The sequence below is a fragment of the Chelonia mydas genome, chromosome 11 (genome assembly GCF_015237465.2).
Source record: "Chelonia mydas isolate rCheMyd1 chromosome 11, rCheMyd1.pri.v2, whole genome shotgun sequence".
NCBI lineage: Eukaryota > Metazoa > Chordata > Testudines > Cheloniidae > Chelonia > Chelonia mydas.
Window position 1 is genome coordinate 31,083,887 of NC_051251.2, and position 23,581 is coordinate 31,107,467.

At 44.1% G+C, this 23,581-nt stretch overlaps 1 protein-coding gene across 9 annotated transcripts in view; it reads right to left on the reverse strand.

Annotated features, from left to right (window-relative positions):
- The window catches only part of ACVR1 (activin A receptor type 1), a 121,922-nt gene that overhangs the window by 39,286 nt on the left and 59,055 nt on the right, over positions 1 to 23,581 (reverse strand). For 6 of the 9 annotated variants that reach the window (XM_037912246.2, XM_043525160.1, XM_043525158.1 and 3 more), the window contains one exon: positions 459 to 722. The exons of the other annotated variants lie outside the window; for them this stretch is intronic. In XM_037912246.2, coding sequence (XP_037768174.1) covers positions 459 to 722 — 264 coding nt within the window. The remainder of the gene's footprint in view (positions 1 to 458; positions 723 to 23,581) is intronic. 9 annotated transcript variants of the gene reach the window in all.

Sequence of the window (23,581 nt, forward strand, 5' to 3'; positions counted from 1 at the left end):
AAAGACAAAAGAAATTATGCTTACATTTTCATTTGTAGTCAACTGAACTAAATACCGATCACAGGACAGTCAAAGCTACTTCATATAAGTTTACATTCACAGCCCACCGCCACCAGTACCACCACCAAATCTTTTATGGCAATCCCATCCGTGGTAAAATCCAGTCAAGTTTTTGAAATTCAGAATCACAGCTGGCTTCAGAGAGCTCTCTCAAAGTCAGTAACCCAGAGTCAAAACTTACTGTTTTGTGCACCTTAGTCCCCAATATTCAGCAGCAATCAGTGACACTCTGATCATGTAGCTTGCAGACCCCAACCACACCCATTTTCAGTCCCCTCTGGTTCAAGTGGCAAAAGACTTATGCCCAAACCTTAGTTTGCACTAGGTGAAAACATTAACAGGCAAACGCCCAACTCGAGACTAATTATAAAATAGCTATTTTAAAATTAACCTTTCACCTTTAGTAGGCAATTGTGCTGTGATATTCATGTTGCACAAATATCCCTGACAGCACTCGACAGCTTGGTCAGGAGACGGGGGTGTTTTGCATGTCATTTTCCCCTGTTCATAGACTTGGAAGCAGCCTTTCTGGTAAACTTTAGTGCCATCATTTATGCTCAGGGAGGCAAAGCACTGCTGGCCCTGGCAGCGATCTCCATTCCCACAGGACATGCCTTCACACACACACTCATAGTGGACCATATTTAGCTTCGGCTCATCATCTGCAGAGGGGGAGAATTGAGGGGACATCAGCATATGCTCTTACTTAATTTCAGTTACATGCAGAAGATATAGCATCTACTGAATTAAACAATAGCTAACTCACTTTCTGTTTAAGAAGGAAGTCGTCTGAATAGAAATTAGTGCTAGTCACACTAAGTGAGACCTAAAGATGTCAACAGACCCAATTTATTAAGATGCCCATTTATGAGCAACTAGTTTGTACTTGCATTTCCACTTCAGAGCACCCCATTTGAATAAATACCCATTTTTAATGTCCAAATATATATTTTTCACAGCCTGCAGGGGGTACATACATAGCTGAAAGCCACAACTTAGACAGGAGCTTTTAGATTTGGACCTTGAATCATCAGTGTACAAAAAGAAAAAGCAAGGGAGGTGGTGAAGAAGATGGGAGCATTAGAAACCGATCAAACCATGCCTCCTCGTTCTGCTTTCCTTCTTATGTTGTTTATAAAACTTCCCCCTCACTTATTTAAAATGATAGAGAAAAATCCCTATATGTTCAAGAGTCTCACTGTTTAAAAAAAAAAAAAAAAAAGAGAGAGAGAGAGTTACTGTGTAAACATGGAGGCCCATGATCTCATCCTTACAGAGTCACTTTCCAGAATTGCCCTTTAAAATCCAGCGGTGCTGGAATGCTGCTCCTGTTCACTCCAGACATTGGCCATCCAAGGAAAGACAACACTCAAGTCTAGGTAGTTATTTAAAAAAAAGACACAGGAAAGCATTGGGAAGGAAAGACGCAACTGTTGAAGAACATTTCTTCCAATGACTCTGACAGAGTTACTTTAACTACATTTAGAAAAATAAGTTATTGACTTGTTCTCCTTGTGAAAGCAGCACCAAGCCTGTTTGTGATGAAGCCATGATGGTAGTATTGGGGTGTTTTGGCATAAAACACAGCATACATCATGGTGGGCAGGAATAACTAAGAAAAGACAATTTTGGAGAGTTGGTGAAGGAGGGTATAATTTTTATGCTACGGCCCACCATTATGTACATATCTACGTATACTCATTCACATTCATTTGTGTTAATTCATCTCATATTTACATTCTCTTTCCCACTTTTCTATGTACACCAGAGAAGTTTCTAAGCAGAAGCATGGTAGATGCTCCCAAAATATCTACTGACGATATGACATGTTCCTATCACTACCGTCTGCCAACTGAAAATAAGGAACCCTCAGTTTGGGGGTTTTTGGCACTAAAATCAAAATTAGGATTTCCATTTTTGTATCACAAATGAAAAAGCAATAGCTACTCCAAATCTCGAGTCTTCAAATCACTGCCCTCAAGAATGTACAAACAGGCATGCCTTTTTAAAGAACAATATTGCCCTAACAAACAAATTACGCTAATTATGTGTGGCACTTTGTTTCTTAAAAGGAGAAGATGTTAGCAGATTTCTGTAGTCAGTATCACATGGAATAAAATCTGGTAAGAACTGTAAAACTTAAAGCCAAGGATGAGGTTAAGGGTTCAAGTGTCTGGTGAGGATTCTACTCAGCAAGAACCAAACATTCACATGTCACACCTGTCTTCTTAGGGCTTGGCTACACTTGCGAGTTAGAGCACATTAAAGGAGCCCTAGCTCACTACCTGTCCACCCTGGCTCCGCGGCTAGAGCGCTCCTGGTACTCCACCTTGGTGAGTGGAATAATGTTTTGTTCGCCCCCGCTGGAGCGCTGTGGCGCGAGTGTGAACAGCCTGGTCTGTTACTGTGCTCTGATCGACCTCCGGAAGTGTCCCACAATACCTGTTCTAGCCACTATGGGCATCACTTTGAACTCAACTGCCCTGCCCTCAGGTAGCCGACTGTCAGACCCGCCCTTTAAATTCTCTGGGAATTTTGAAAATCCCTTCCTGTTTGCTCAGCCAGGAGTGGAGTGCTCTCAGCGAATCTCCAGCGTCAGGCGATTGCCAGTATGGAGCAACGGCAAGATGCTGGACCTCATCAGTGTTTGGGGGGAGGAAGCTGTCCAGTCCCAGCTGCGCGCCAACCGTAGGAATTACGATACATTCGGGCAGATATCAAGGGACATGATGGAAAGTGGCCATGACTGGGATGCACTGCAGTGCAGGATTAAAGTGAAGGAGCTGCAGAATGCCTACCGCAAAGTGCGCCAGGCAAACCGCCGCTCCGGTGCTGCCCCTGCAACCTGCCGTGCCTACAAAGAGCTGGACGTGATACTTGGGGGCGACCCTACCTCCACTCTGAGTACCACCATGGACACTTCAGAGCCCAGTTCAACAAGGCAAGAGGAGGAGCACCAAAGCGGGAGCGAGGGTGCTGAGGCGGAGGAAGACATCCCTAGGTCAAAGGTCTCAGCCAGAACTTGGGCAATGTGCTTGCACAGGTTTCTCGGGAGAGCCACTGTGGTACCTGTCCCAGTAAGGCTAACTTGTCCGCGCCACTATGCCGTGAGGGGCAGGGGGACCATTGCTGCACACAGGCAAGCTGCGTATGGGCCAGGGCGGAAGCCGCATTGCAGTAGAAGACCCTCCCTTGCTTCCCAAGTCAACCTCAGCAACAAGATACCTTCCAGGATGAACTCCTGTGGAAAATGTGAGGACAGTGTTCAATATAGGGGCCCCGTGCCGCTGTTGGCTCTCCCCAAAGCACAGAAACCCAGAGGACTGTACAGCCGTGAACCAATCAGTCATGCTTGACCCTGTGCTTACTCACCATTTTGAGGCTCCCGTTGGTTGTGTACGCTCGCTTTGGGACGGGCAAATTATGCTATTGTGTAGACTGTTCTTGCCCTTAAGTATGGGGGAATCATTGCTCTGCCTGGTGTGAACAACGCTGCATCTGTTAAGTGTTGCATTTTGCCTTTAGAGATGCAACCTTGAGATCTCAGCCGTCCCTGTTAAAACTGGCCGAAAGACTTCAAAAATCAGAAAGAGGCCACATAGATGCAAGAAAAACATGTTACATGAAGTAATGCAGCATTCAAGTAATGAAAAATTGAAAAGTGCGGGAGTGGCAGAACAGTGCAAGGAGGATCCGCCAGCAGAATGAGGAGTGCCGGCACAAAAGGGCGGTGCTCCGGCAGCAAAGCACGGAGCGGCTGATAAGCATAATGGAGCGCCAGGTGGACTCTATCCATAGTCATGCAGGTGGAGCACTACCGCCCCCGCCCCCCCCCCCCCCTTGTCCCAAAACTCTTTCCCTTGTGCCCCCATGTCACCTCCAACCCACTTTCCCCAACATCCGGGTTCTTATCGCCACCAGCTGCCTCCAACACCTGTAACTTCACCACCCAGTCCTGAAAACTACGAACCTTACCCACTGCACTCAACCCCCATCACCATGCAGTATAGCCATCCTGAAGTACAGCACTCCAGACAGGAAGGCTGAGTATAACAGGACATACGCAAATCTGTGATTGTACCATTCCCCACCCACCCCCTTGCCCTTTCTGTTTCCCAAGCAGTTGTGTTTCTTTTCAATAAATGAATTTTCTTTTCAATAAATGGATTTTTTGGCTTTGAAAACAGTCTTTATTATTGCATAAAGTAAAAGATACCTTAGCCCAGGAAAGAAACAGGCACTGCAAGTCAGCGTAGCAAACACAGATTCCTACTAACACTGGAACCACCGCATTTCACTCCTGTGCAGGGCAGCAGACATTACTCATGGCTTTCAGCCTCAAATTGCTCCCTCAAGGCATCCCTAATACTCTAATAGCCCTGCTCTCTGGCTGCTCAAATTCAGCCTCCAGGTGCTGAACCTCCGAGTTCCATGCCTGAATGAATCGTTCACCCTTCCTTTCACAAATGTTATGGAGGCTACAGCAAGCGGATATAACCGCGGGGATGCGGTCTTCGGCCAGGTCCAGCTTCCCATACAGAGAGTGCCAGCGGCCCTTTAAACGGACAAAAAGCACACTCCACAGTCATTCTGCACTGGCTCAGCCTGTTGTTGAACCTCTGCTTGCTGCTGTCAAGGCTCCCTGTGTAGGGTTTCATGAACCACAGCATTAAAGGGTAAGCGGGGTCTCCAAGGATTACAATGGACGTTTCGACTTCCCCTACGGTGATCTGGTTTGGGAAAAAAGTCCCAGCTTGTAGCTTCCTCAACAGGCCAGTGTTCCGAAAGATGCGTGCGTCATGCACCTTTCCGGGCCATCCTGCGTTAATGTCAGTGAAACACCGATGGTGATCCACAAGCACCTGGAGAACCAGAGAGAAACACCCCTTCCGATTAACATACTTGGAGGCTAGGTGGGCTGGTGCCAGAATTGGAATATGTGCGCCATCTATCGCGCCTCCACAGTTAGGGAAACCGATTTGTCCAAAGCCACCCACAAGGTCATGCACGTTACCCAGAGTCACGGTTCTTCTGAGCAGGATGCGATTAATGGCCCTGCAAACTTGCATCAAAACGATTTCAGCGGTCCACTTTCCCACTCCAAACTGGTTAGCGACCGATCGGTAGCTGTCTGGAGTTGCCAGCTTCCAGACTGCAATAGCCACCTGCTTCTCCACCATCAGGGCAGCTCTCAATCTCGTGTCCTTGCACCGCAGGCTGGGGGCAAGCTCCTCACACTGTCCCATGGAAGTGGCTTTTCTCACCTGAAAATTCTGCAGCCAGCCACTGCTCGTCATCCCAGACTTGCATGATGATGTGATCCCACCACTCAGCGCTTGTTTCCTGAGCCCAAAAGCGGCGTTCCACAGCGATGAACATGTCCGTGAATGCCACAAGCAAACTCATGTCATATGCGTTACTTGAGTCAATATCATCGTCTGAGCCCTCACCGTCACTTTGGATCATAAGGAATAACTCAACTGCCAAACGTGATGTGCTGGAGAGACAAGTCAGCATACTCCTCAGCAGTTGGACTCCATTCCCACAGACCAAAAGGGAAGACAGAGCGCGCAGTACAAAAAACGTTGAAAGATGGCGCCAAATGTGGACAGAAGCACAGGATTGCTGGGATGCGAAACGATGCATCACTTGGCGTTGGGACAGGACCCAGAATGCCCCACACCCCTCCCACCCCCTTTCCACAAGGCACAGCGCCAGAATGGGAAGAGGTGCTCTGTGGGATAGATGCCCATAATGCACCGCTCCCAATGCCGCTGCAAGCGCTGCAAACGTGGCCTCGCCAGTGCACTTGCAGCTGTCAGTCTGGACAGACTGCAGCGCTTTCCCTACTGCGCTCTCCGTAGGCAGGTTTAACTCAAAGCACTCTACAGCTGCAAGTGTAGCCATGCCCTTAGTTGTTGTCTGCCTTAGTTGAAGAGAGTAGAAACTGTATGCCTGTGCTCCTGGGGAGAATACCCATCACCAGCAGGCACTTGAATCAGCAATGATTTAATCAGGCAACCAGATCAGCAGTGTTTCAGTCCTCATGAACATTTTCTTTAATTGAAGTCTCCTTCCGCCCAGAGCAGAACATAAAACACCAGACTTCTGATGTTAGTATTTTACAAACAGTGGCCTGCCAGGACAAAGCTGAGTAAGAAGTCCATAGGTTGTAGTAACAGTTATTTCAATTAACGAGCAATAAAAGAAATAGCTGCTTTGTTGACTTAAGGAAATTCCCTCTTTATACTTTATAATACTGTCTGGTCACATTTAAGGAAGTGATTCAGATCTTCTTGGTATCTTGATTTATTCAGTGCCGACATGCTGATATCATAGCACAATATAAGTTATTTGCATCAAGACCAGACTAGTATGAGTTTTCTGCAGACTTTCATAGTTGAGAAATAAATTTTGCATGAAATAGCCACCTCTTCTCTCATGGAAAAGCTACAGCACGCTCAGGCCTACAGGAAATAAAAGTCTCTCTTATGAGGCTAATATACCCTATATCCAGGGTATATTGCTTACTTTGTAGGCGGGGTGAAAGTAAGGCGGTACGGGCCGGGCCGGTGTACTGGTAAAATTAGCTGCCAGTACCAGCCTGTACTGCTGACTTTGAAGTGCTGCCGCGGCAGTGCTTTAATGTTGCTGCCCCTTTAATGTCGCTGCCCCTAATTCGCTGGTGGGCTAGTGAGATAGACCAGGTGATTGTATGGTGACCTGCCAACACTCCTCCACCACTGCTTCTGCAGCCTCAAACTATTGTATCAAACAAAGTATTGATACTACAACACCAGCAGCTTACTGCAAAGTGAAGAGCAGTGCACCACATTATTCCAACTTGAGCAGACCACCAGCTGAGAGGGTACCACAGACACCTCAACAAGCCCACTGATTGAGAAGACCTACACAAACCAAACAGGTCAGATTCCAGGAGCTGAGGAATGTGAACTCCAAAATTCATATTTTAAAAGTGTTGGTAAATCCAAAAATCTGGCAGTTTCTTATGATGTAGTGTGGAGGAGGGTGGGTATTGTCAGCACTAAATTTTGCTGGTAACATTTTATACTGGGGACACAGGAGAGGCAGACAGGAAAAGGTATTTAGAACACACACACACGGGAAGAGATTTCCCAGATTCAGCCAAGATCAAATACCAATAAATCCTCCAGTAACCAAAACGTTTTCTATAAACTTACGTAATTTAAATCTCAACAGAATGTTAGTCTGAGTTCCAAAACTGTGCCCCTCTGCCCCTCTCTCTAGATAAGCCAAGTATAAGACAAAAGGGTGAGAAGTTGCTTAGTATTTCAGGATCTGTCCCCTCTGGAAGTTTAAGGGTTACAGCCTAGTGCTCAGTGGACACTCATCCCCAGCACTGCTCAGCTACAGAAAAGACCAGGGCCTGAATAGTGAAAAGTGTTGTAAGCCACTCAGAACTCAGAGATGCATTGTCTAAAATATGCAAAAAGTATGAACAGCACCTCCACACAGCCAGAAACAATGTGAGTCGCGGAATGTAGTCAGAACAAGCTACATGCAGAATTTAGGCAAGGTATTAGGCAAGAAGCCAATGTTAAAGTATTTCTATCACCTAATCCCAATACACTCACATACTATGTTAAGTAAAACATACAAAAAACACACAGCAATACTTACAGTCTGTGCACTCACTTTATGATGTGCCCCAAATTTTCTGACTTGCCACATTTAAAGATATTCTAGCAGAGACTTGCAGTGAGTTCTCAGTTATGTGTGCAAGTTATAATTTTTATACACACAGTATATTAGTTGATTACACAGTATTAAAAATTAGAGCTAAACAACAATTGTCAAACTAATTAATTTTAGTTTGATCACTTACGTTCCAAACTTGCAAAATTCAATGATTCACAAGGGACATCCCGTTATTAGTGTGAATTAACAACCTATTCATATGGAACAAGAATTAGGATATTCAAGTCTTTATACCAATAGAAAGATATTCCTATTTCTTTTAATCTATTATTTCATGGAACATTCTTGGCGAGCGGTTTCACAAGGCCACTACCCCTCTGAATTCACATTCATCTAAGAAACCCATTTGTAGGGAGATGCCTACAGGACGCCAGCTGGCTGGTTACAGCTAGATTGAATATTTAGGATAAACTAAGGACAGCCATCCCAAAATATTCACTATGTTAGTTCACATGAAATAATGTGCTATTACTAAACTGACCACTTTACTTTGTAGGTTGTACCCAATTTCTATCTTTGAGATAGTATGTGCCTCAAAGAGCTCACAATGCCCTCTTATTTTTGGAAAGCACTTAACACATACATACCCCACTACTGAAAATACATAATATGCATGTTTCTGATTTTGTGGGAGCTCTCTCTTTAAAATCTCTATAGAGAGGTTTGATTCACCTCTGCATCCAGGGAGTGCTAGGATAGCCACTGGACACACTTCTCTTACTGACGAATTAGTATAATTTTGAAGTTTACGAAAAATCTTAAGTTTGGCTTGGACAAACGGGCTAAGCTAGAGAGATGGTTGTTATCTGGGGCCTTTTGGAGCCAATCAGCACAGGGCACGGTGGTGCACAATGGTTACAAGGATAACCCATCTCTGGGGCATATTAGTTCAGAGAGTCATGCACCGTCTCTACAGAAAGCCTGTGTCACATTGGTCATGATAATCATCACAAGATGCATGTATACACTCACACAAAATCATGTTTTCAGGTTTGAATTCAGGCCAGCCACCAGAAGTTGATAAACTAGTATTTTGGGCAGAGATGTTTGTCGGTCTGTCTACTGGAATGTCTGCCTGAGCACAGTGCTATTCAAGTGATTGCAAATCCCCCTGGGGAGACTCTAGGCAGGAAAACAGGGTTGAGGTTATCCTGTTTCCATTAGATGAAAATGAATTTTTGGACTACAGCTGTAGGTACAGAGACTCACTCTGGCGCCTGGAGAAGAACTTTGGGTAAGATGAACTTCATTAGACAGCAGGCTATCTTGTTAGTTAAGTCTAGATTCTAGTATGTATGTTATAATTTTATTGTCTATGTAACCCCTTTCCAATAGTTCTGGCTGCTGTCATTTGAATCTCTGTTCAATAAACTTATACTGGTCCTGCCTTGTCTCAAAAATAATCTAAGTGCCGCCATGTTAAGCAAAGCTGTGTTCTAGGGTGTAACTGGTAAGCTGGGGTGTACTGTTCCTTTGGGAGTAGAGGATCTGGGAATTCTGACTGTGCCCAGTGGATCAAGAACTGGATACTGCAGGCAGATGCTTGGTGGTTGGTACTAGCCTGCAGAGGGACAAGCAGAGCCTGCATAGGCTAAGAGGGGACTGCTTGTGCTGCCCATGGCCGGTGGTTCACCACCTCTGGCGGGCTCAGAAAAGGCTTCCTTATGATGAAAAGGTGCCTTGCAATCCCCAGGAAGTGTCACAATGGTATACGGTCACTGGATTAATAGCAGAAATCACTGCAGGAACCAGATCTAAAAGCAATTCATTGTAATAGTAACTGGAAAGTCTCTAATTTCCTTTGGTTCCTCTATTTGCAGTATTTCAGTTCTAAAGCTACAACTTTGTAATAGCAATAAATTTCTTTTGAACAGTAGCTTTAACAATATTAAATTTCAAATACATTTCCTTCCAGAGATTGTGTCCAAGCATATTGCCATTCCAAGTATACCCAACAGTGGCATTTCACTTCGGAGATAAAAGCAAAAGGAAACGGGTGAAGCCCAAAGACAGGGGATATAGGAAGTAAACTCATACATGCTGCTGGAATGAAAAACGGTAACAGAATGAGTGTAGAATGGCAGAAAAACTAGATTTCTTCAGGACCTTGAACTAATTAAGAGCAGATTATTTGTAAAAAGCTATGTTCAAAAAGAGTATTCTATGGTGATCTTTCTTCAGCAAAGGAGTGGGGAAAAATGAGAAAAATCAAATCTACAGTACAAGGATAGAAGGCTTTTCCCTCCAGAAGGGAAAACACAAAAATGCACTAGTACATTCATTTGCCTGTCCATAGCAGTGCAGCAGGAAGCTGTAATGAATCCATGACTGCATACTGTACACTATGATTATCAGCTAACCACTGTGACAGGGTCAGGCCAGATGGCTACAGGAGAGTGATAGAATGCAGATATATTAGCCCCAGGTTAAGTAGGTCCCTTTTCCCTGGGTAAGGTAACAGGGAAGGTTCCAGAACAATCAGGAACTTTCTGGAAACAATTAAGGCAGACAGGCAGATTAGAACACCTGCAGCCAATCAAGAAGCCGCTAGAATCATTTAAGGCAGGCTAATCAGGGCACCTGGGTTTAAAAAGGAGCTCACTTCAGTTTGTGGTGTGTGTGCAAGGAGCTGGGAGCAAGAGGCGCAAGAAGCTGAGAGTGAGAAGGCGTACGACTGAAAGACTGAGAAGTACAAGCATCATCAGACATCAGGAGGAAGGTCCTGCGGTGAGACTAGAGTGTTGGGAGGAGGCCATGGGGAAGTAGCCCAGGGAGTTGTAGCTGTCATGCAGCTGTTACAGGAGACACTGTAAACAGCTGCAATCCACAGGGCCCTGGGCTGGAACCCGGAATAGAGGGCAAGCCCGGGTTCCCCCCAAACCTCCATCCCCCCAACTCCCTACTTGATACCAGAGGAGTTGAACTGGACTGTGGGTTCCACTAAAGGGGAAGGTCTCTGGTCTGTTCCCCGATCCTCTAGGTGGACCAGCAGAGACTGCAGGGATTGTTGTTCTTTTTTTCCCCTCATGCCAGCGATGAGGCTAACTGAGTGAGTGGCAGATTTCAGCCACAAAAGTGGCCAAACTGAGGGCTGCCGTGAACCTCTGAGTTGAGAAAATCCGCCAATAAGAGCAGGACCCACCAAGGCAGAGGAGGAACTTTGTCACACCACAGATACACCAAATAGAATTCAACCTTCAAATCCACAGAGCTCAAATCACTTGAGATAAAGGAGCATCACCACCAACATTAGGGTTGATATCTTTGTAGGCTTGCCACTAGAGGTTGAGATTGCCAGCACTGTTGAGCAGGTTATTTTCTTCAACAGGACAACAGCAGGGCCAGACAAACCAACAAGTTATAATAAGCCTCATCAGTGCTTTTATAGAAGTTTGAGATGTCATGGAATTGTTGAAATATCTACGGGGATGAAAAGTGTTAATCTAACAACGTGAAGGATACAGGACTCTCACCAGGGCAGTAAATGATAACAGCCAATCAAATTGTCTTGTAAAATGACCAAGAAGAACTGACCGGATTCGTCACAAGTCAAAGAAAAGAAGACATGAGAGAAACAACTAGAATTAGAAAGTTTCATTTAATTTTAGATGAGATGAAGACTTTGTGTCCTTCTTCACTCCTGTATAACCAGGGATGCTTCCTATGATTGCAGTCCAACAAAAAGGTCCACAGGTTTTAGAGATAGCTATCCTGAGTTTATTTTCCTCTTTCTGAGCACTTGCAGTAACGCAAACCACACAGTATGACTGCCATGATAATGCATATGCTGTTTACTTTATACAGGAGTTATTAGTTTACCAAAAAACTCTTAGAACTCCCCAGCATCAAGCCACAGCTCTTTAGGCCTAATCTTATTTTCTACCTCAATGAGGAAATAAAATAACACCTAGCTCTTAGGTAGCACTTTTCATCTGCAGAACTCCAAGCACTTAAAAAGTGAGGTCTGTATCATTATCTCCACTTTACAAACAGGGGTAGGGACACGTATTGAGGAGCAATATTTCAAACACTAGTCTTAGGATTTTTAATCCCCAAAAAGAGTAAGAGCGCACCTCCCCTTCCCCCCCCTCCGATGCCAGAACCACTGGAAATGGGCCACAAACCACCTCCCATTCTAGTCCAACTGCTAGAGTGGGAGATCAAGTGAAGAGTGGCCTCGCCCTCCAGGCACGCTGCTCTGTTCAGGAGCCTCAAAGCATGGGCCCCAACCTCTTTCTAGTGGAGATTTCACTTAAGGCTGGCTGTGGTAGATGGGCCTTTCATGGGACTCTCCCAGAGCTACACTTCTGTAGAGAGGAGAGAGCAAAGATGTGACAGGGAGGGGAGGAGGAGGAGGAGAGACAGATGCTCTACATTTTCCCCAAATGCACTTAACTCAATAGAGACAGAAGAGTGGCTCATGGATCAGATTGCTAGCCTTTTTTTCCACATCTAAGAGCCTCATTTTATATAAATAATGACTATGTTCAATAACTAAATTGCAAAAATCTCCAGTGACATTCTGGCCACAGTTGGTCTGTATTAACTCAGTTTTTCTTCTAAGCAATGTAATCTCCGTTCATTACCTGAGACTCTAAGGGTATGTCTATGCTGCAACTTAAGCCAGGCCTAGGCTCAAGCCTCTTCCCTCTCTACACAAATCACGGTAACCCAAGGCTCAGATCCAGGGTTCCAGGACCCTGAAGGGTATGAGCCACAGTCAAGCCATGACCCAGGGTTCAAGCCCTGTTGCTTTGCAGGGTACAGGCAGCCCCACTTGACTTTGGTCCTGGGAATCCATCAGAAGTGTCTCAATCCCATGGGCCAACTTCCTTTGTCCTCTCTATCACAAGAATCTCCAACTGACCCAGTGAAAATGGAAGCAACTCCTCCTTGGCATACAGCGGCAGCTCAGTGAGTCAGTGTTAGCCCTTCCATTGACTTCTGACCACCGACCTTCAAACACACCATCAGAAAGCTTTCTGTTTTGCAATGGAGATTGAACACAACCAACCTTTTGCACAGCTCACAGCTTCATGGTCATAGGAGCACAGCCAGATTTTGATAGTCTCTGGTGCCAGCAGAACTGTGAATTTTAGTAAGAGAACCAGGAACTACCATGCATACCAGCAAATGGTGAAGAAGTTGGCAGCTTTGCAAATTTACTGGACCAGTGGCCAGTGCAGGGAATGGATTAAGTAGCTCAAGAGAACTGGAAAGCCTGGGACCAGAATGGTACCTCAGGCAACTCACTGACATAGTGCCCATCTTAGGAGGAGTTTGAACAGGTGCTGGGCACTGCATCCAGCAAGGAGTCAGCTGTGGTGCATGATGACCTGGTCAGTTGGGATGGGGCCCTGCTGGTCTCACACTCCAGCATGGAGACTGATGGGAACCAGCAGGCACAGAGTGAGGACCATGAAGTCACTCTGTTGCTGGTCTTAGAGCAGGCTTTGGAACAGGAGCAGCAGCAGAAAATTTGCGGTCTTTCTCCCCCCCACCCACAGGTGAAGGCTGCTGTGATGCCTGTAGCAGACACAGAACAGACAGAAGTTGTTCCTGAGCATGGTAAGTTTCTGGTTTCATTTTACTGTTTATTATACAGTAATGGCAGGGACTTCTGCTCTAAGAACCACTACAAAAATATGAGAAGCCCAGGCTAGCAGAGTGTATCCACGGATTGTATGTCAGCAGCTATCAAAATGGTAGCCAGAAAATGCAAACAGTAAAGAATACCTTGCTAGGGCATTCTTTTCTTAAAAATAACCTTACATTCCCATGCTTGTAAGGAGAAAAAATGTTCCATTTTCAAATCTATTCCATGTCAGTTAGAGGTAATTAATAGGCAACAAAATCATTTGTCCAAAAGATGACTGATGTTTGAATTTTTGTCCAGAAACATGCTGGGGGCAGGGAGGAAGAAAGCGGTAGAGTTCTGCATGTTTGCATGCAGCCATAACTAGGTAAGCCATGTGGAAGCTAACACCAGCACCCTGCTGACTCCTTTGTGAATTCTGACCCAATTCTGGGTACTGATAGCTGCGCACTTTTCCTGAAGCAGGAACCAAATAGTAGTAATATTGCTCGGGGAAGGGCATATTTTCCAGGGCAACTTCAATAGCTGGCCAGCCCACTCCACTCAGACATGCTGTTCAGTCCCCAGACGTTTAATGCTTCTGTTGCATTAACTGCAGGTTCCCCACCAACAGCTTGAAACAACATCTCCCTTTGCCAATCAGGCACCACAAAAAATGTTATGTCCTCCAAAATGTGAGAGGCCTACATGGTTTTAAAAATAGCTTTTGTAGCACAGCCACTGACTGCCTCCCATCCCCCCAGGCCAAGTAGTTTTGCAGTTTTTAGAAAACAAAAAAACAAACAGTTTTGAATTTTTAACTTACTATTGTCTCTACATTTCTTTCACGGTGATTAACCAGGCTGTGTCCAGGGAGCTTTTGTGGACTGAAACATCCCTTTCACAATATACTGAATTTCAGATTAAAAAAGTAACATTTTAGGTCCTTGAAATTCCACATGAATTTTTTCTGTGCTCCTGCACTGGGCTAGTTGAGATCATAACCCTCTGTCTTGTACTGTTCCGGCCTCTCGACCGCAGCGTGCCACAGGACTGCCACAGCTCACCCACAAAGCTCACCCACACTTCAGTACAAGCCTGGCCCAACGTGCCTTCATGGACCAGTCCAAGAGGAAGCATTTCCATGATGAACTTACAGTTCAAGTCCTGGAGTGGGCCAACAAGCAGGTGCAGTACCAGAAACTGAGGGACTGAAGGCTAGAGAAAAGGCTTGCCAAGAAGCAAGAGGACAGCTGACTAGAAAGCAAGGACAGGGTTTCACAGTTCCTGGAAAAGGAATGGTGACTAAGGCAGGAGGACAGTCCTCAGCAGAGAATTGTCAGAGCAGCTGATGCGAATCATGGCTGCATGAGCACAGGCTCCTGCTGTCTCTCCCACACAACAGCCTGAGTCTCCTGCATCATACCATCGGATGCAGTCTAGAAACAGCTTGGAAAACTCCATGGCTAGGTGACCCATGAAATCGGGCTCCACGAGCAGCTGGGCAGGGCAACTTAGCCCCATGCAGTCCACTATCTTGACCCCCTTCCCTGTGTATGCCTCCACACCTCTCTCCTGGCACCAAGTGAGCAGGAAACAATGAAACAAGGGGTGGGAGCAGTGGACATGCAATGGTAGAGGGCTTCTGTTATGTACATGGTTTCCACTCTTTGCATTTGTTCATGCATTTATTTTTTTTGGAAAGGTTCTGTTGTAACTAGAGTTTTGATGTGGTAATGGCAGCTGGCCTGCCTGGCAAAGGGTGAATGTTGTATAGTAACTACAACGTTAAGCGAGGAGATATGTTCCTGAAAAATGTGACTTTAAGCAAAATGATGTTAAGCAAATCCAATTTCCCCATAAGAATTAATGTAAATGGGGGGGGGGGTAAACAAACAATTTAATACTGTACACAGCAATGACTGTGAAGCTTGGTTGAGGTGGTGAAGTTAGAGGGTGGGATATTTCCCAGGGAATGCCTTACTGCTAAATGATGAACTAGCATTCGGCAGAGTCCTCAAGGGTTAACATATTGTTAGTGTAGCCTCACACTCTACAAGGCAGGACTAATGGAGGGAAGGGAGACAGCATGGCAGACAGAGACACACACCCTGTGTGTGGCGGGGGGGAGAGAGAGGGGTGCACTGCCCTTTAGGTACACTGATCCTTTAATTAGATCAGGAAGCTGAGACAGCAGCTGCGGCCAGCAAGCTCGTGTTCCCACCCTGCTCTATATGGAGAAGGGGTAAATGGGGGGGCAGGAGCAGGGGGACACCCTGACATTAGCCCCCCACTTCTCTCTCTCTTTCCCCCCCCCACCCTCCCAGTAAGCAGGAGGCTCCCGGGAGCAGCTCCAAGGCAGAGGGCAGGAGCAGCACATGGCAGTGGGGGGAGGGACACTGAATTGCCAGCAACTGATAGCCTACTGGGCGGCTGCCACACAGGGAACCTAGGGGAGCAGGGAGCTGATAGGGAGGCTGCCTGTCCACCCTGGTTCCCAGCCCCCACCAGCTAGCTCCAATGGGCTGCTCTTCCTGCAAACAGTGGACAAAGCAGCCGGCTGCCAAACAACGTTGTAAGAGAGCATTGCGCAACTTTAAATGAGCATGTTCCCTAATTGATCAGCAACGTAACATTAACCGGGATGACTAAGTGAGGAGTTACTGTACTGTTTTAATATGTCTATCAATAAAGCTGTTTGTCATCAAAAGTTTATTGCTATCACTGATTCTCAACATTCAAATACAGATTGTAACAGGTAAACACATGATCAGGAACAATTAGGAATTACTAAGCAAACACTATTCTGCTGTACAATTACTACTCTTCAGTAACTTCCTTAGAGGAATGTTTACTGTAAATCATACCCATTTCATAAATCATTATTCATAAGTACACTGCATAGCAATCAAGCCCTCTCCCAAACCAACTATCTCCTTTCCCCCTCATCCCCCGCAAAGCAGATTCATAGAGGTGCTATTTCCCCCACTCTTCCATTGGGCCATGCAAGTCCATAATGTGGGAGCACAAAGCACCTGACTGTCGTTGCCTTGGTGCAGCAGCTCCAGCTGTGGTAGGTGCACTTTCTGGCAGAGTGTACTGATTCAGTAGCCCCACGCTGCCATAGGGCCATTCAAGGGGAAAATGGACCACGTCCAACTTCACAAAGATAGTGAAGAGCACAGAAAGCCACAGTAAGGCAGATAGCACTTGATGACACTGACATTCAAACATGTCTGTAAAAATCTCCAACAGGATTTCAATCTGCCAAAAAAGACATTCAACCACCATTCTACACCTGCTGAGAATGTAATTAAACCATCTTTTGCCACGGCCTCTGAAACCAGGATACTGTTTCATAAGCCAAGGCAAAACAGGGTATGTGGGGTACCCCAGAACAGGAACTCAGTCTATGACAATGTCACTTGGTGGGATAGTGTCCCAGCCCATCAAGGAATCTTGTACACCTGTTTGCCAAAAGCACTGGCATTGTGAACTTCCCTATTGCAGTCTACGTTGACATTCATAAGTCAACTTTGGTGGTGCAAGAGAGCCTGTATAACAATGAAGTTGCACCCTTTGCAGTTTATGTACATGTGCTCCTCAAAGGGCAAACTATGGGCACCAGTCCCACCAATGGCCCCAGCACAGTTTGAAAACCCCATTCTCTCAAAGCCAGGAACTACCTCAGGAATATCTTTTATGATTGCCACTTGGGGTAAACGACATACATGACTGCCTCAAATCTCTGCCTCTACTTTACCAACAGTCGACTTTCCAGCAACAAACTCGTTTGCAACAGATCTATAGCAGTCTGGCATAGCCAGCTTCCAGGGTTGCTATAGCAACCCACTTCTGGAACAGCAAGGGTACCCTCATTTGTGTAACTTTATTATTGGCGGGTTCGGGCAAGCTGCTCACAAAGCTCTGCAAATATAGCTTCCTTAATGAAAAAAAAGTTCTGGACCCACTGCTGGTCATTCCAGGTCTGCACGATTATGTGAGATCGCCAGTCTCTGCTTGTGGCCCTGCTCCAGAAGCAGAGTCTGTGAAGGGGGCATCAGCGGCTGTACCAAGTGTAATGCACAGCATCAACCCATTCAAGTCGGTTTTGCCTGGGTACTCCTCATTCTCTCCTCTTCCATAAGCTGTGTCAGGTACTTTCGGTGGGTCAGAAAACGCCATCGAAACATCCACCAGCATCACACAGAAGCGCTGCCTGTTTCCTGACACAGGAGTGACAGAGCAAGCAAGAGAACTTCTTGAAAAGGTTCCTCCTCCATATTGATTGGCAAGCTGTATGGGCCAGCTGTTCAAACTTCCTGAAATGTGCAGGGTGGGCCGTCAAGTTTTCCCTCATAGTGCACCACCCTGAGGTGAGGGCCTGAGCTCCCACATTCCAGGTGGCCGCTAGGGAGTTGGGATATGAGTTGGTTTGACTCAGGTCTTCAAGCTGCACTGTGGACACCACAGCCCCAGGTTCAAGCCCAGGTTGGAAAAATCTTAACCTAGGGTTAAAAATCAGCGCAGACGCTCAAGCGCTGGGTTTTCTAGCCCAGGGTCAGCTAAGTCAAGTCCCACTAACCCTGGGTTTTCATTGCAGTGTAGCAATACCCTTCATTTCTTGGTCAACTCAACAGGACCTCCGTTTACGGAAAGGGTAAGACATACCATTAAATATTTTAAAGCAGCCACAGTTTTCTCAGATAGCCATGTAGGCAAAAAAGTAGATTTGTATTTATGATTTAAAATGGGATTCCCCACCCTTGGAAAACACAACGTGCACTTCATCAAGTGGTCACAGAACTCCTAGAATCCAACAGTAATGCTTAGGCTCAGGTGGGCTCTACCTGTTCCAATTTAGATATGTCTAGCCACTCTTCACCACCACCACCAAAATAAAGTCAATCTCAAGTGATTAATTTAGCTCCCATAAAATTCTAGTTTAGTTCTCATGAAGAAAACCTGAGTGAGAGGAGGAACTAAAAAAAAGAAAACACAGGGAGGAAAGTCAAGAAGTTCATATATTTATACCTTCTCTATGTTTTGTGGGCATCTTTCAGGAAAGATGAGACCCTCCCATACCACTTCTTCCTTTCCCCAAAAAAGTCAAGTATAACTAAACCCCTTTGTTCTCCGTTTAAACCGATTTTTACTGAACAAATCCTGAGTTTTACAAGAAGTATTATTCAGTTTTCCCCTTATTTTCACCCTACTTTTATATCAAACACATAAAAGTAACTTGTATTTTTCTAACACAATACATTGCATGAGATATGTATTACAATAATATTTTGGTCTGTGTGTATATGCAAAGCTGCCTGTTGAAGTAATGCTATGTATTAGCCTCGAAGCTACACACAAACAGGCACGCACGGAAGCTCTGAAGTACATTTGAATGTACTGATGAATCTGATGCCCACCACGTACACATTTTAAGGTGTTAACAGATAATAGTTTAAAGATCTGACACTACAATGGGAAGAAAATGAAAATCTGTATCAGAAAACATTTCAAAACACAAGGAAGATTTTTTTTAAAACAAAAGCAGGAGAAAGTGATGAAGTTGAGTGCATGCACTGCAAATTGTGTGGCTCAATTATTAAATGTAAATATTTATAGGGTAATAGTTTTAAGTCTACAACCATAAACTGTTTATTCAAATGAAAAGTTTTCTTTGGGGATTAGAGATATAGTGTTTTCTTAAACTTAGAGTTGGCGCTGTGTTTTGAGTTCTGTTTTAGTTCCGTAGCAAATCACATTGAATTCCATTCATCAAAGCATTAACCTACCAAATACTTTTTCCCTATCCTTCTGTCCACCAAAATCAACCCCAATATTTACACAGAAAAAATTGTTAATTTTTTTCACTGATTTTCACCTGTTTTTGTTGTAGTAATAAACACCAATAAATTATTGGGAAAAATTAAATCAAATAAAAACTGAAAACAAAGGACCCTAACTATTGCAAAATACAGCACATGATGTAGGTAAATTCAGTACCACATACCATCACCCTGACAAAACTGTCCATCACTGTACCAACAGCAAGCCTAAACTTAATTTTAAATTAGCATCTTCATCCTCTGACTCAGACATAATGTTCTAACTTTAAAATTCATGGTTAAGGGCATAGAAAAGCATACAAGAAATTTCCTATTAACTTACAAACGCACTCTTGCCTCTTGAAGCACTGCTACAGCATCAGATGGACTATTCAAAATCAGGCCCAAAAATTAAAGTCTACTACCAGTTTGCGATCAAGAAAGGTGTGAGTGAAAGTGATGGTTAAGAGTATAATGAAGCTACTCCAGGTCATCGAGCATTTATTTTAACAAGAAACTCATGTCGAGAGACCTTGTTTTGGTCCTACGCATAAAATATAGATCTTGAATATTAAATATGGACCTTGTATGAAGCATGCACATGATCCTACCCTGCTATTCTTTAACAGCAGGGCTTAATGGCACCTTAAGAATCAGGCTACAGCTGCACTGGAGTTATGATCAAGGGTATTGCCACTAGAAAGCTGGCCAGGTCTGCTGCAAAACCTGAGGATGTTCTCCTGCCAAACATGAAGTAGTGCAGTTTTGTAGATTTAGATTAAGGGGCAGAACTAAGCTAACCCACTCCAGCAAACCCCAATTAAAAAAAAAAAAGTGTGCTGTGGCCTAGTAGCAGACTTAATATCCATTCAAAATTAGAAGGCAGACAGGAGTAAAGGGAATTTTTGCCCCAGAACTCAGGCATTCAGTTCTAGCAGTTCTGCACCAAATTGTGGCCCAAGGCACGTGTGTGGAAAGAGGACTAAAGAAATTACAAGGAGCTTCTGCTACCCTTGAGCCGTAAAGTAGAGGCCAACTACAGTCCAGGTGGGGAGCAGAGTTACTGCTCCATCTAGTACCACCAGTGGTATTAGCCTCTCCAAAGGACTAGAGTTTGAATGGCACCACAACTCCGTCCCTCCAGAAGCTGGAGAAGTGCAGATGGTTAGTAACAGATAGAGCTGCTGCTTGTGGTCCCCCTGGAGAAACTTCAGCTGAGTAGCCAGAATTCCTCCTGGAGATTCCACTGCAGTACTGCCCCTCCACAGCCCACCCCGCAAACACAAGCCTCTACCTCATGACTCACCGATCTCTTAGAATTCTTTGAGGCGGTCAAACAAACATATGGACAAGGGTGATCCAGTGGGTACAGTTCACTTGGATTTTTAGAAACCCTTTGACAAGGTCCCTCACCAAAAGCTTCTTAAGCTAAGTAAGCAGCCATGAAATAAGAGAGAGGGTCCTCCCAGGATCAGTAACTAGTTAAAATATAGGAAACAAAGGCTAGGAATAAATGGTCATTTTTCATAACAGAGAGAGGTGAACAACAGTGTTCCAGGGATCAGTAGTTGTTCAACATATTCATCGATGATCGGGAAAAGGGGGTAAACAGTGAGGGGCGAAGTTTGCAGATAACTATCTTGGGTAAGTTCGTATTAAGTCCAATATTTACTGAGGAGTTACAAAGGGATCTCACAAAACTGGATGACTGGGACACAAAATAGCAGCTGAAACTCAAGGTTGACAAACACAAAGTAATGCACATAATCCCAACTATACATATAAAATAATGGAGTCTAAATTAGCCGTTAACATTTGAGAAAGATCTTGGAGTCAATGAAGATAGTTCTCTGAAAACATGCACTCAATGTGCACCAGCAGTCAAACCCCTCCTCCCAAAGGGGGCGGGGGGAGAGAGACCCTAATGTTAGGAACCCTAAGGGGAGAGATTGATAAAAAGAAAGTAAGTATCAATGTCACTATATAAATCCATGATATGCCCCCATCTTGAACACTACATGCAGTTTTGGTTGCCCCATCTCTTAAAAAGGTATGTTAGAATTGGGGGGGAAAGATGCAGTGAAAGGCAAAAATTATTAGGAGTATGGAACACTTCCATATCAGGAGAGATTAAAAAGACTGGAACTATTCAGCTTGGAAGAGACAACCAAAGGAGATATGATAGAGGTCTACCAAATCATGAATGGTGTGGAGAAAATGAATAAGGAAGTATTAATTATCCCTTCACATTACCCAAGAACAAGGAGTCATACAATAAACTTAATAATAGGTAGCAGGTTTAAAACAAGTACTTCTCCACACAACATTCAGTCAACCTGTGGAACTCGTTGTCAGGGGATGTTGTTAACGCCAAAAGTATAACTGGGTTCAAAACGAATTGGGTAAATTCATGGAGATTAAGTGCATCAATGGCTATTAGCTAAGATGGGAAGGGACGCAACACCATGCTGAGTGTCCCTAAGCCTCTGACTGCCAAATGCTGGAACCAGGGTGGATACAAATCCATGATTTAAAAATAAATAAATAAATAAAAATTCTATTTAAATTGGATTTTTTTTTATAAAAAGGTTCACCCCCCACCCCGTCAAAAAGCAATCTAAAGATAGTTTTAATTAAGATATCTTTGAGCTATAACGTATCTCATCATGGAATAGGGATTATAAATTCTAAATTATGTGACAATATATTCATGTAATGGTTAAGAAAAGTTTTGTAAATAAATTCCAATAGTTCATGGATTAGGGACCCAATCTTATGGAGTTCCAGGGGCTTCTGTATAGATTTAGATTAATCTTTCTATCTACCCAATCAGTGCTCAGTCTAGAAGATACCAGAGATGCTTAGTCTTGCAGTTCTCAAACTGTGAATTTTTGTACCCAGAGACAACATGCTTAACAGCACAAATGTTTTAAAATAAAATAAATTAATATACAGAGGTGAAAAATAACAGACTCAACCCTAATGTCCCTCTGCAAATTTGTGTACACAGTCAATCCCTTACCTCTCTCTAAAAGTGCAAAGTTTCAAAAAGTTCAATGAATAGAAGATTGTTGGGGGAGGAATAGATCTGACAAGGAGAAGAAGTCTGGAGATAAATGTGAGAAGGGAGGGACAGGCAATAGAAACAAAAGTGAAACTGTTTGAGCAGTATATTCCAGAAGTCTTGAGGTCTTTCTGAGAGTAGCCTTCATTGATTTGAGATCTATCATACCATTCTCTCACTAGAAGGGAAAACCTATAACGGCAGCAGGCCATAAAAGAGACGCAATTTGGGAATATTTTAATGAAGTTCCTCTATCCGTGGGTAAGACAGGCATGCGTGCAAAATGCAAACAGTGCAACAAAGAAATGCAAGGCCTGGTTGCCTGAAGGAAACTACATCATGAGAAGTGTTCCTTCTTAGGAGGAAGCTGCGTTGAAGATGATGAAAGGAACATGTCTCAACGTGCAGGATCTTCAGGTGGTAAACTTTTTTATTTCATACTTCTTAAGGACTGACTGTCTTCCTTCTGGACTATTCTTGAATTCTGATGTTTGAGCAAAAAGTATAGTTGTTACTCTATGGTACTATCATTTTAGATGCAGTTGTGATAAAAAACAAATAGCTGAAATAGGCAGATCTTCCTTGTACAATTTCATCTTTAAAGTAGTAGAGTGTCAATGAATGCAATACTAATAATAATACTAAATGTGCAGTGTGGTGGTAATAATTAAATAACTGCATTGACTTATTTTGTTTAGGAGAATCCATCCTGAACATACAGGATTCTCAAAAAGAAAAGGAGTACTTGTGGCACCTTAGAGACTAACCAATTTATTTGAGCATAAGCTTTTGTGAGCTACAACTCTCTTCATCGGATGCATCAGGATTCTGAAGACTATCCACCTTCAAGATCACCATCATTTTCTATAGTTTCAGAGTTATCTGCCAATGATAGTGTTTCAGTCACATCATGTATGTCACATAGCCACAGTATATCACCTGTAGCAAAAAGAGAAAAAAAAAAAACCACACACACACACACTCACTCCATCATCCAGAAACAATCATAGATAAGTTTGTCATAAGAACCAGCAGATTACAAAAAGAGGTAATGGATGAAAAAACTTCCCAGTTTGTTTATGCAACAAACTCTCCTTTCCGTATGATTGAGAACTCACAGTTCATTAACATGGTTCAGTCATTAAGACCAGGTGGGATACAGTCCACCCAACAGAGCAGATGTCGCAAGCAAATTGCTGGATAAAGTGTATGAAAGAGTAATGGAACAGTGTGCAAAAGGTTTAGAGGGTAAAATTGTTAACCTGAGTCTTGATAGGTTGAGCAATGTCCAAATGATCCTATTGTCTGTGCTTATGT